The 14,796-nt window shown below is 39.6% G+C and overlaps 1 protein-coding gene across 1 annotated transcript in view; it reads right to left on the bottom strand.

The window, feature by feature from the left end:
• Window positions 1–3,591: 3,591 nt before the first annotated feature.
• Window positions 3,592–14,796, bottom strand: part of tmtopsa (teleost multiple tissue opsin a) — a 54,009-nt gene continuing 42,804 nt past the window's right edge. Inside the window, exon 4 of the mRNA XM_029452688.1 lies at window positions 3,592–5,445. Within this exon, the coding sequence (XP_029308548.1) occupies window positions 5,167–5,445 (279 nt within the window). The 3' untranslated portion in view covers window positions 3,592–5,166. The remainder of the gene's footprint in view (window positions 5,446–14,796) is intronic.

Raw genomic sequence — 14,796 nt, forward strand, 5'->3', positions numbered from 1 at the left:
CTCCAGCACCACTGTAAGGAATCTTGGTGTCATCTTTGATCAGGATCTGTCGTTTAACTCCCATATAAAACAAATCTCAAGGACTGCCTTCTTTCATCTATGTAACATTGCAAAAATAAGACTCATAATACATATATACACGTCTCAAAATGATGCAGAAAAACTAGTCCATGCATTTGTTACTTCAAGGCTGGATTACTGCAACTCGTTATCAGGTTGTCCCAAAAAGTTGCTTAAGACTCTTCGGGATCATTACTCCTGTATTAGCTGCTCTGCACTGGCTCCCGGTAAAATAGAATTCAAAATCCTTCTCCTGACTTACAAAGCAATTAATGGTCAGGCTCCAGCATATCTTAAAGATCTTATAGTACCTTATAATCCAACTAGAGCATTAGTGCTCCCAGACTGCAGGTTTACTTGTAGTTCCTAGAGTCTCTAAGAGTACAATGGTAGCCTCAGTTGCTCTCTCTAGTCTTCCATTTTTTTCCCCCCTTTAATTATGGGGACAGAGGGTGTTGTAACCTGTACAGTCTGTAAAGCACACTGAGACAAATGTATAATTTGTGATATTGGGCTATGCAAATTAATTTGATTTGCTTAAAAAGGTGAAATCTTTTATTTGGCTGCAGCTCAACTTTTCATCCCATTCTGTCTGTTCATTTAGATCAGTGATCTTCACTATGTCCTATTAATGTGGCTCTCATGTAAAACAAAGTCAATAAGAGAGCCACTTTCTTTTCCAGTCATAAAAGGCATGTCTGCTTATTAAAACCTCTTACCGTGTGCGAGCCCAGCAGGAGTTTTATTGCGCCTGTACATGTGCATTTTCTAATAAAAAATGATTTTTATATATTTTTTGAAAGCTTAGAATCTCGTCTATGTAGATATTGAGATGAAAATCAAGCAGGTACAATCAGCTCCTGAAACTAGCAAGTACACTCAAAATCACAACTTTGAGCCCACTTACTTACACTTACCTATAAAGCCTCATAAATTTCTTCTTCAGCAATATTTTGAAAAAGACGCTTAAAAGCCATTGCCAGATGTTCACACGTTCGTTTCCGGTAAAAAGATATCCACTGTGAACATCGTCACATCGATAAAAGTCCATGAACAGGTGTTGCAATCTGTGAAATCAGCTCATCGATTTTTACATTGTGTGATCATAAACAGTCATAACTTAATATCTCGTGCACTCATCACGGTTCAGACACGTCCTGGTTTTAGCGCGGGCTCTCAGCATTTGATTGACATTTCATTTGAGCCAATCGGAGCTTCGATGGGTTTTTTACAACCTTCATGAGCCAATGAGTGTCAACTTGATAAGAAAGTGCCCACCCTCTTCTTTCATTGGCATGCTGCGCCAGGAGCAGCTCAGCGTCCTGGTGGCGTGCGCATCGTATAGATAATGAACTCGTTCGTTCGTTAGATGCGTCACTTCCCATGGTTTGTTTTTTAAAAATACATTTGTTTTTCAAAATAATATTTATTATTTATTGTTCAGAAGAACATACAAAAAAACATAAAAATATTAGAAAAAAATGTGTTCATACTTAACTTAGTGATTACTACTAACAGGGAATATGGGTATATAATAGTTATTTATAAATAAATAAAAATAATATTTATTAAGTTAATAAATATATGTACAAATTGCACAGTTGGTGTACGCCTGGTGTTACTCTTAGACAAACCTGTCTAATAAATTACGTTTTTATCCCTTTTTATCTGAAATTTGGTGGTGAACTTGATAACACTTTATATGTTTCTATTGTGTATTTTAGCTCAGGACTACCAGCTATACCCATCTTCAGACATCTTTTTAACAAAGAAATTCTGGCGGAGTGTATTTTCTTCAAATTCAGTATATTCAGACCACTATTACTCAGTGTCAGAAGCACTTGGAGTGATTATCCAGTGTTTTGCAAGAACAATAAGAGAGTTATCTTTTGAGACCAAAATTATAATTTACTTTACACAAATACAATTAGCAGAACATCCCTAAAGGTGCACTGAAGCCTGAAAGACATTTAAAATCCATGCTGAGAACAGATTTGTTCAACCCGAAGTCCCTCTACCAATTTAAGTTCAGTCTCCAGTGGATAGGCTTATGGGTTAGTTTGCGCAGTTCTTGTAAATGTGGTTATTATCCACTGAAAACACAAATGTTGGGTCCATAATGTAACATCTACAGCTCATAACATAACAGTGATATGATATCATCATCATTGCCTATGTAATGAGTAAATCCTTTAAATTATATGACTGGGTCAATCACATTAATGTGTCTTGTCCACAACTGGCTGCCTAAAGTCCCGTCCTGTCAGTGTAATGACTATTAACTTCATGTCAACTGTTGTAGTACAACCTAATTACCCTAGTGTGGTGACAATTTAATAATTATATATTTAAACAATTCACTATTTCCAGTAATTCTAGTACACATGGATTCATTTCAAGATGTCCATCATACATGATTCAATAACTACTTCTTGACAGATTGCCCTATAGGCACGAGTCCCCAGCTGTTCCAGAGGAATTACTCGTGGTCTAAAACTTCACACTGTGTTTGAGCTTGGATGCTCTCATATGTGTTTATGCGTAACCTTCTCTCACCCCGGCTGTATCCAGATGAAAAATGTCTTTTTAACCTTGTTTAAAAGATTTAAGACAAGAGATTGAAGATGAAAACAAGTCTTCTTGACCTCGGAAAGTTGGCACTGTTATACTGGACAATTAGGGCAGTTAGATGGTCATAGGACATAAAACGTGGCATGTCTTTGTGGTAGTTCCAATTTATAAGAGGATTTCCAGTGAAGAAATAAATATCTTGTGACCAGGTTCGAGGTAGCCTGACATTTAATATTCCCCCTTGGAAAATCACTGTTTATTACATTATTCAGTGTAACTTCATTAGCTGCTGACTCAGTTCACCCCGGGTAACCTTTGATAAAGCCTGTTCTCATATCATTTTGTCAATGGAACTCTTCACCATTTGTATTTATTTCTGTACCATTTGCAAAGCTGTGCCCACACTACATACCGTTTCTTTGCCTGTCAAGCCTCTTTTCTTGGAAAGCACATAATGCAGTTTATAATTACAACAGTGTCCGATTTACATCTTACAATTCTTGGAATTTCTTTCAATAAGGGGTCCCTGATTTCAGATGTACAGCATATGTACAGCAGATGGCTAATTAAGCTAATGTTAGCTCTGTGATTTGGTTGAAAACATCCTCTCTACTCTACAATGGTCCTCTTTACAATGGTTTTAAAACAAGAATCCTGTAATTGTTTTAAAATATATTCTTGATAGCTACATTCATATACATACTTACAGATATCATGCTTAAAGTCTGAGACTGAAGTCACCAGTTGATTTTTCTTGCATTTCAGTGTAGCCTAGTATTATATGTATGAATAGGAAAAGTCTAAAATCAGTCTAGTATTTCATTCTAACATGGTTAGCTATACATGCTTTACTATTCATCTTCTGTATACTGCAAATCATACTTAAAGCCTCCTTAATATGGATCACTTCATTCCTTAAACAAGTCTTCATCCAGAGAAAGCATTGCACATTAATTTAGATAAAAAAAAAAAACTTTATTGAACAGCTCCCCTCAAAAAAAATTACAATTTCTGTAGCTTTGGTATCAACTCATTTACATTAATGTATACAAGATATTCACAGCACATAGAAAACAGTGTGCTAAAAGAGAATTACAAAAAAAACACATACACTAATCCTATGCAGTAGCGAAAAGTACCACACCACATATAGCTTAGACATTCACTGACAGCACAGCATTGATAAACTGCTTTAGAAAAACTCCAGTTATCTTTGTATTGCAAGAAGAGAAAAGTTTCAAATCAGTTAATCAAAAAATTGAACAAAATACAGGCAAGCATAGGCAAACAATATATACAGAACAGATTATTCCATCTGTCGCCTCGAGTAAAGTCCTTGTAATGTTACGTGAAACGCTAGAAAGTCATTTCTGTTTCTTGTCAGGATTTTCTTTGACACCAATAATTCAAAGCCTGTTAAACACAGTAGGCTGACTTTTGTGGAAGCAAATAGTTTGACTACTGTGGAAATTCTGAGTAGAGCCTGTCCACATATACTGCTGACTATGTGCCTATGAGCAAGGCACTGAACTGCTGATCATTGTTAAAGGGCCTATGACATCGGTTCTTCAACACATAGTACATCCTGCGCTTTGGGTTTGGGTCCAGCATAGATAACAAAAACCAGAATTCGTAGTCGTAAGTACACGTGAACATATCCGTCCAGAGAGGACTTCTGCCGATACCAAGTATCAGTGTTATCCAGTGAACATTACCAGACACTATTTCTACAACCTTGCATACTTACAGTGCACATGCACATAATTATTGGAGGACCTATACAGTAACTCTCCAACATGCACTTATTTCACTTTGCCTAGGTCACTATTCCTGACAACTTTAATGCCTTTAGCATGCTATCCATGCTACTTCCAACAATCCACCTAATTGAAAAGTACTTTTGCATTTCAAAGTGACGAGTGATGAATTCAATGCAGAGAATAAAAGCTAAAAAGACTGATACTTTAAAATCATTACCAGTGCATTACTCTAATCTTTATTTTTTTTATATTGTCTAGTCTAGAAAAAGACTTCAAAATGTTTGCAGTAATAAACAACTTGTGTGTTAATCTAATCTTTGTAACCAGTGCCACAGTCGGTAACCAAACCATACAAAAATACATCTTATCCCTCCTGAACTCTGAGCACATTTCTGTCATATCAAAGTGAATACTTTACCAAACATTAGATATTGCAAAAAATTATTGATCCCTACAATTCCTCTTCTCTTATCATAACAGTCTGACAGTTCTTTCTCCATCGTCATAAGAAAATCATTTGAATGCCCATTCCTAGAAAGACTAATATATATACTTTTTCTCTGCAAAGAAACACAAACTTCCAGCTTCTGCCGGTTTATATTGTCCAGAGGGCTTCCCAGACGTTCCTTTGTTACCAGTCGATCATGTCTACTAGCCATTTTAAAGCTGAAGCAACAGCCACGTTAAATCCACTTAAATCCCTGCGGTCCATGCCTCTGCAACACTACCTCTCAGTATTCATGACTTCCTGGCTTGGTACTTTCAGATTTCATGGTTATAGCCAATCATCAGCAATCGATACGTCGACAGGTTTGTTGTCTGAAGAGGGGCCTTTGGTGATATCAAGGGTTGGTTCCACATAGGGGCCCAGTTGGGGCATGGAGGCAGCCGGTTGACCCAGGGAGGCTACCAAAAAAAGGAAGTCGTTGATGTGGCGCGGACTAGTGATTGCTATCCCCCTCATGGCCTTGGTGGTGATCTTCGAGGAGCTCTTTATGCTGGAGCCTCGTCGAGGAACCTCACAATGCAGCAGGGCTCGGAAGCATCTGTAAAACTGGGGCAAGCATATAAAACAGACATGTGATCAGAAATGCACTGTAGTCTCTCAGTCTACTGAACCAAAACACAAATACTTAGAACTGATCAGACACTTCTTCTCTCTCACTGACCCCCCATCACTTCCCAAAATACTACTTCATGTGGAAAAAATTGCCAAGGGACAAATTAAAGTCTACACCATCTGGCCTATTCTACAGTGTTGACTTATATTCTGTGTGGAATGCTACGCTGTAATTTACACTGCCAGCAATCTTCAAACAGGGTGACATGCACTTTTTTCCTTTTACATTCACTTGTTTTGCAAAGCAAGTCTAGGTGTACAATGACTTTTGTTTTCACCATACAACTTCAACTGCATGCTCCACAGGTCTCCATAGCTTTAGACCAGGGGTGGGGAACCTCCGGCCTCCGGGCCGTATACGGCCCGCGAGACCATTTGATTCGGCCCTCGAGGTAATTCATAACACACGCAAAAAAATCCACTAGAAAGAAAACCACAAAAAAATCTAGACGCCAATATAATAAATCGGGCGACTGACTATTTTTGCAAGCCACGGTCAGGGTCCTTGAACACAACACGAGCGGAACGTGTCATCACGTGGTCACGTCATGTCAAACTTCACTATTAAACGAGATGGTCATTAACATCAGTGAACGCAGCGTGGCGAGTGTAAAACAGAAATGTCGATTATTTCTTTGTGGAAGTAAAAGGCCAGTGTGTCTAGTCTTTGCAGACGTACTTGCGGTGATGAAAAATAATCTTGAGCGTCATTACAGCACGAAACATCCAAACTGCACGAGCTGAAAGGACGAGTGCGTTTGGATAAAGTTAACGCTCTTCAGCGGAGTTTGGCCCAACAAGCAGCTCTCCAGAGCGTAACATACAAACATGGAAAGATAGACCGGTAGACCACCACACCAAGAACAGACTGTTCCACCACTGCTGTGCAATTATCACTGCCATTTACAATACTCACTTTATTTTCTATCAACCTCTTGGTACTTGTATTATTTTTTATTCTATTTAATTATTGTTTACTGCCTTTTTACTTCATGTTCTTTTGCTGTGACAAGATACATTTCCCCGTTGTGGGACTAATAAAGGATTTATGTTTTCTGATAAAACAGAAGATACATGAATAAAAAAAGTTGCTTTTTTGTACAGCATGTACAGAAAAGTGAAATGAATGGGCTGTGTCTTTAAAAAATGTGCAGAGGTTATGAGTTTAATAATTAGTATGGCCCTCGAAGGTTGTTGTAAAAAATAAAATGGCCCTTTATAGGAAAAAGGTTCCCCACCCCTGCTTTAGACGATCTTTACTGTGCTTGCTATGTTTGAACAAAGTGCAACGTGCCAACAGTCCACTGTCTGGTTCTCCAGAGATCTTCAACTGCTGGCAGAACTATACGCATCTTTCACATTATGTCAAAGTTGCTTCTGACTTCCCTTTTTCATGGTCTGTTGTCTACATAGATGAACCCCAACTTAGCCTAACAATGACAGGCTTGATAAAGAAAATGAGGATGTGCATTGTATCAACCGAATACAAAAGGAAGAGAAGATTGGGGGGGGGGGGGTTCTGCTGCACTTCATCAGCCAATAAATAGTGGGCCACTTTGTTGGCTACTGCACTTCTGGTGAGACGAGATAGTTCAGGCTAAGAACTGAACTGTAAATCAACACGACCCCCCCCCCGACTAGATGAACTGCAAGCTGTTGTCTATCAATAGTGTCCTGGTACTTGCTCCGACTGTAACTGGAAGCAGACTTATGTTGCTCGTGCAGCAGTGAAGCGCACGGTGCCTGTTACAGCTGCCAAACAACCCCATGATTACAATTCTGCACTTCACGATTTATGGCCATTGCCAACCTTCAGTATCCTTTTTATGTAGTGAGGTGGAAAGTAAGAGAGAGGAGGTCTAGGTTGTTGGTGGACATGTAGCACATCTGACTTTGCAGACCTGCAATTAACATTTGTATTTTTATTATCCATAATTGGGATCTTATTCCAACCAAATATTTTAGTTGACTAAGCTAAACATACCTTTTTTCATAGTTGTTTTGCCACAACCACAATCCTTTCCTAACCTTAACCATACGACAGTTTACATTTGTAGATTTTGCAGAAAGGGAGAACTGGACATGGAAAACAATTCTGTCATAGAACATAATATTGGGTTTTGCAGGATTGTCCACTTTCAACGTTCTTGTCTGGTGAAAAGGTTAGTTTCAAGTCTCCGCCTGTTCTCATACACCTAGGCTTCTGAGTTACATTTAATGTGTACCCTTCCTGACAATGTAGTTTAAAGTATGATGAAGGCCACTGTGTATGAAAGTTTTAGTCAAAGGTTACTGATTGGACTCAACACTTCAAAATCTTATTAATAAACAATCTTGTTTAAACAGGATGTATAATAACCTGACATCAACATCCAACTCAAAATCTATTTCCAATGACTAATAGTTACTTATTGTCTGCTTGAAATAACTGTTAATTTAAAACGATAGATCAGTGTCCCCAAAGTAGTAAGCTGAGTAGTAAATTCATGGCATATCATTATAAAACATTGTACATCCTTCAATAACACATGCTGATAAAAGGGAGGTTTTTACCTTGAAATTCGACAGAACGAGATTTAAGTTGTCAGTGATTTTCAGCACGACCAAATAACAAGACATATTACCATAAACACATTTCCTCAAACTAATAGCATTGCTTCAATGATATCACATCAACCTTTTCAGGGTTACACCTCCACAAATGCTGTATTCTAACCAGCGCCAAGAATCGGAACACGTTTTGTGGAAAGAAAGGACGGGCTGTCTCCAAGGCACAAAGGAAAGGCATTGAAATGTAAACAGCTTTTGTCAGGATATGATAAATAGTGAATACATTTTCAAACCCAAGAAACAGATCTGGAAGTGTCAGGATTATGATTTCATGCAGATCTTCCTGTGTTACAAACCTCTGCACAGAGCCCCTGTGTTGCCCAGCTCGACGTGCAGCTATCTGCTGATGGACAGGTGGGAAGATTCTGAATAATTGAGGACCTCTGCAGTGGGTTGAAAGCATAACAATGCATTCAAGGTATTTGGCTATACTTTACATTCCAGGCATTTTCCTGCCACGTCCAGGACATGTACAACATATGCAGCCACTGGACCACAATGTAGAGCAAGTCCTCTTCTCAGCTCCTGCTGATGTGGACTCTGAAGACGCCACTCTTGAGTAAACGTAGTATACTTAGTATACTTACATTTTCAGGTATACTTATAGTCTACTACATTTTCTCATGAGCGCAAAATATGATAAAACATTTTCACGCATCTGGTTAAAGTGGAAATAACTACAAAAGGTCAAATGCACAAGTTATTGGTGAATAATATTACATGCAGTGACTAATATGAAGAGAGAGACACAAAGAACAAATAGAGTGTTGATGAATGCATAGATTAATTAAAATGCATGAATGAAATACAGTTGATGAAAGTCACAGGAAGATGTGCAGCAAACTTTGTAACAATAAAGAAATATGGGCTTTTGCTGAAAAGCAGTACCTGGTTCTGAAGGCTGATGCACACCCTCCTCTTGACTTCAAATGTGTTACTCAAATTGTTTTTATATAGATGGATGTTGTTGCTGCATATTTTGGAAATGTCATTTTTGATTATATGATAGATTCCCTGTCAGCTCACAGTCCCAGATTGGCCTCAGTTTAGCAGGTTTTTACTATATCAGTCTGTAGTCTATGTTCTCGTGCGTTACCTGATGGTGAAGGTCTGAGGACCGAAACACTGTGTCACTAATACATTTCATTACAAGTAAACAACAGTGTGTGGGAACTCCCTCTTCTCTTGGACAGCAGTCCCAACAATGTCCTCAATCCTTTCATGCAACAGCTTCTTCCAGAATTATTTTGTAAAGGACAAGGCTGGTAGTATTCTAAATAATCCTATTATGATTAAATCTCACTGCAAGTAGTGCCTCTGCAGCCAAAGCTTAATATAGTTTATTCATCAGTGCCATAGAGCTCTGTTAGTCCATCAAAATCTATTATACAATCAAATTAGCCACACTGCTGCTCTGGGTGCAGTGCTACTTCACTCCAATGAGCAGGGGCAGCGTAGACGATTCTACATACCAAATCTGCAGTTTAATCCTCCATAAATAAACTATTTACTCTTGTTTTTAGTGATGTTTGCTAAATATCATAATGCCTGGCTGTTTTGGGATTTTCTTTTTAAAGTATATAATTTTGACCTGGTTTCAAAGATTCAAATACTCAGTAAAAACATGGGATTGCGGCTGAAGCTGAGGCTGGGGAAAGTAAAGTACTGATGGATGGACAATAGGGTTGGGCGATATACAGTTTGTAGGATTTCAGCCCAACAACTGACAATTTCCGATACATTCACATATATTCTTCATTCAAACAAAATAAGACCCCTGAACCATGGTTAGGTCTTTCCACTGTTCAACCATCCCCAGCTGTAGTTTGGTCAGAATAACCCCTCAGTTCTCTGAGTAAGATGTGAGAATGTGCTGGCTCTACATGCTGTCTGTCGGTCGCCCTGCCCGCCTCCTTTTCGGAGGCTGACCATTAAATTAGCAAAATAAAATTGCCCAAAGAAAAACATCTGGTGATGTACCCAGCCAATCGCCAATAGCTGATATATCCGTCCAATTGCCCTCCCCTAACGGACAACACTTCTTTTTAATTGGATTTGTTATCGATAAGAAAAATAAGGAATATTGGCAGCCATATCCGAAATTTCAAACCTGTACTTTCCAGTTGAAAACATTTCTCAAACATGAATTTCTAACCACACCACGAACACATCTCGTGAGAATTTAGTCATTTGACTTGACATTGAACTTCTCCTGCATATCGCTGTCTGTCAAAGGCTTGCTGGGTACGAAGAGGTGCAGAGAGGGAGAGACGGAGCGAGAAACGCCTCAGGACATCAACCAAAAACTTCTCCCCACGATGTATCTACGAGCAATACATGTGACCCCTTTTGTCAGTCTGTCCGTGACCTTTAGGTCATCGATCGTTGAGGGCTAGCGCCGAGATGTAAAGAACCGAGACACTCAATGCCTCTCAGTGGTGCTGATGCAAACTCCCTGCTCCCCTCAGCTGTCCAAACAACATGCTGAAGAGTGTTGGACAGATGGTAGAGAGGGAGATGGAAACGACAGGAAAAAAGGCAGTGGATGAAGCTAATTAAGACACGGGGGCGTCGAGGCTAAGGTCAAGAGAAAGGTGAAGGCGAGGACAGATAAATAGATAAAGCATGACAGGGAGATGCACTGACGGAGTATTTCAAAGTGAGATGACTCAGGAAGGTTCACCTCAGACTGGTCACATCAGGTTTGTGTGATGCTTTCTATGATCTGGGCTGATGCTTTTCAGGCAGATGATGACAACAAGAGGGTCAAATATCAGCCATCGTCTCAGGCAATAGGAGCTCATTTATTTCTTTAAAGCAAGGGAAGTGTCGACTTTTCTGTTCCTACGTGACTGTACACACAGATACTATCATTGGCAGTTCACTCACGTTGGTTCTGCAAGAGGAGACATCAGTTTTGTTTGTTGTGTAAAAGTCCAAAATAATCCAACTGTGTGCATGCAGTAGGCAATATTTTCATATTCAATCAGTTGTTATATATATGCAGAAATGAATAGACTCCTTCAAAAGAGTTATTTGTGACACTAATATCTGAAACGTTGCAGTGGTCTCACCACCGTCTGAGAAGAGTTCAATTGCAGACAATAACTGCCACTTAATTGAGTTTAAGGGATCTAAATGAAGTGAGTAAATGGCAGGAAGCATTAAGCTTCTTTTTATAGACATCGGCACATAACCCACGATTGCGTGACTTAATTTGATCCAATAAACTCGTCAGTGTTTTGAAGTATCCCGCAGACCACAGAATGTAAAAAGGAACAGATCTGAAAGCTCTAGCCGGCAAAATAATGAGCATCACGCAGGAACATGTGAACAGAATGACAATCATCTGATTCCCTCCATGGATTTTATGGCACATTTCTAATTCAGCAAAGGGCTGCAGTGTGTTTTTTATATTGTGTGTATCAATCATTTCCACACTGCAATCATGATTCTGAAATGATTAAATAAGCAGCTCCATGGAAACTAAACCAAAACTTTGGTTCTGTTTATTTTTCAGATGCACCAAGCTTACATGCAGCTAAATCAGTCGGCACCTGGACAATGAGAGCTTACTTAGATACAGTATATCTCAAAAGTGAGTACACCCTTTAGATTTTTGCAAATATTCTGTTATATCCTTTCAGGGGATAACATTATCCTACTGAAACTTTGATATAACTTAAAGTAGTCAGTGTGCTGCTTGAATAACAGTATAGATTTATTGTCCTTTGAAAATTACTCAGTACACAGCTGTTAATGTCTAAACAGCTGGCAACAAAAGTGAGTACACCCCATAGTGAACATGTCTAAATTGTGCCCAAAGTGTCAATATTTTGTGTGACCACCATTGTTATCTAGCACTGCTTTAACCCTCCTGGGCATGGAATTCACCAGAGCTGCACAGGTTGCTTCTGGAATCTTCTTCCACTTCTCCACGACGACATCACGGAGCGCACGGATGTTGGACACCTTGCACTCCTCCACCTTCCTCTTGAGGATGCCCCACATGTGCTCAATTGGGTTTAGGTCTGGAGACATACTTGGCCAGTCCATCACCTTAACCTTCAGCTTCTTCAGCAAGGCCGTTGTCATCTTGGAGGTGTGTTTAGGGTCATTATCATGTTGGAAAACTGCCCTACGGCCCAGTTTACGAAGAGAGGGGATCATGCTCTGCTGCAGGATGTCACAGTATATATTGGAATTCATGTGTCCCTCAATGAAATGCAGCTCCCCAGTGCCGGCAGCACTCATGCAGCCCCAGACCATGATGCTGCCACCACCATGCTTGACTGTAGGCAAAACACATTTGTCTTGGTACTCCTCACCAGGGTGCCGCCACACACGCCGGACACCATCTGACCCAAACAGGTTTATTTTGGTCTCATCAGACCACAGGACATGGTTCCAGTAACTCATGTTCTTGGATTCATTGTCTTCAGCAAACTGTTTGCGGGCTTTCTTATGCATCGGTTTCAGAAGGGGCTTCTGTCTGGGGCGACGGCCATACAAACCGATTTGATGCAGTGTGCGGCGTATGGTCTGGGCACTGACAGGCTGACATCCCACTTCTGCAACCTCTGCAGCAATGCTGGAAGCACTCGCACGTCTATTTTTGGAAACCAACCTCTGGATATGACGCTGAGCACGTGGACTCAACTTCTTTGGTCGACCCTGGCGAGGCCTGTTCCGAGTGGAACCTGTCCTGGAAAACCGCTGTATGATCTTAGCCACTGTGCTGCAACTCATTTTCATGGTGTTGGCAATCTTCTTATAGCCAAGGCCATCTTTGTGAAGCACAATAATCCTTTTTTTCAGCCGCTCAGAGAGTTCCTTGCCATGAGGTGCCATGTTGTCCAGCATTCAGAGAGAATTGTGCCCAAAACACCAAATTTAACAGCCCTGCTTATCATTTACACCTGAATCCTTGTAACACTAACGAGTCACATGACACCAGGGCGGGAAAACAACATCATTGGGCACAATTAGGACATGTTCACTATGGGGTGTACTCACTTTTGTTGCCAGCTGTTTAGACATTAACAGCTGTGTACTGAGTAATTTTCAAAGGACAATAAATCTATACTGTTATTCAAGCAGCACACTGACTACTTTAAGTTATATCAAAGTTTCAGTAGGATAATGTTATCCCCTGAAAGGATATAACAGAATATTTGCAAAAATCTAAAGGGTGTACTCACTTTTGAGATATACTGTAACTACTGTAACATATATGTAGCAGAGTCCAATACAACTAAAGAGTTTGTGCCTGCCAAGGGCTCTCAGTCTCATGTCTTTTTAATGACATTCTAGAAAGAACAGCGTTTGAAGTATTTCTTATCGGATTACTCGATTAATTAATGGAATAGCAGGTAGAATACTTGATAACTTATACAATTGATAGCTGCTGTCACACTGGACAATTATGTTTCCTTATCTTATCATATTACCTGACCAACTATGTGTATTATGATGTTTGAGAATCATCAAGCCGTCATCCACATCCAGTATGTGGCAGTCTGTTGTTTCCTGATAATGAAACATTTAAAATGTCAGAGTGATGAAGAATCTTACATTTGTCTTGTCAGTAGAAAGATGCCTACACCTGGAGACTGACCAGGTGGCCCCTATTGGGGGAGAATGAGGGACCCACATTGTGGATTGAAATAGAGTAAAGTGAGTATTTCAGAAATGAATATGAATGCTCGTGAGAAGTAGACTTTAACTAACCCAATTATTTAAGCAGTAATGGAGTAGATCACTCGTAAAATCACACAAACTGTCATTCATTAAGAAGCAATTCACAGCGATAAAATGGGAGGTTGAATTTATACCACCAGTTTCTTTTAAGCATCAATTATGGGACTGATCGTCAGCAGCTGTATTCTGGAAGGATTCACAAATTACAGGTTCATCAAGAGATTATTTTGGAGCTCAGCTACTTGACTCATGCTGTGTTTAAAGGTTCCATAGCTAAAAATGACTTCTCAGTGGTACGTGACCTGATTCAAGCCACTTTTGCAATCGTGTTTGTAATTATGATAAAATTGTGTCAAAGGAAACAGTTCGACATTTTGGAAAAAAAACTTTCTTGCTCACAGTTAGACGACAAGATTGATAGCACTCATGTGTGTCCGCTACATAAAACACGAAGGTACAGCCGGTTTGCTTTGCCAAGCGGAAAACATCCCATTATTTTGTGTAATCAATGTTTGTTACTGCTGTGTGCAGCTCTGCATATGATCAACCTGTCTCTATTATCTGGCTATGTACCAAAATCCTTTAAAGTAGCTGTAATAAAACCACTTCTTAAAAAGCCTGGTCTTGATCCAGAGGTTTTAGCCAACTATAGGCCGATATCTAACCTACCCTTTCTCGCTAAGATCCTTGAGAAAGCAGTCGCAAAACAGTTGTGTGATTTTTTACATAATAATAGTTTATTTGAGGTTTTTCAATCTGGATTTAGAGTTCATCATAGCACAGAGATGGCACTGGTGAAAGTTACCAATGACCTTCTATTGGCATCAGACAAAGGACTTGTCTCTGTTCTTGTCTTGTTAGACCTCAGTGCTGCTTTCGACACTGTTGATCATGACATTCTACTACAGAGACTGGAACATTGTGTTGGCATAAAAGGAACCGCACTAAGCTGGTTCAAGTCCTATTTATCTGAGC

The sequence above is a fragment of the Cottoperca gobio genome, chromosome 17 (assembly GCF_900634415.1).
Source record: "Cottoperca gobio chromosome 17, fCotGob3.1, whole genome shotgun sequence".
Lineage (NCBI taxonomy): Eukaryota > Metazoa > Chordata > Actinopteri > Perciformes > Bovichtidae > Cottoperca > Cottoperca gobio.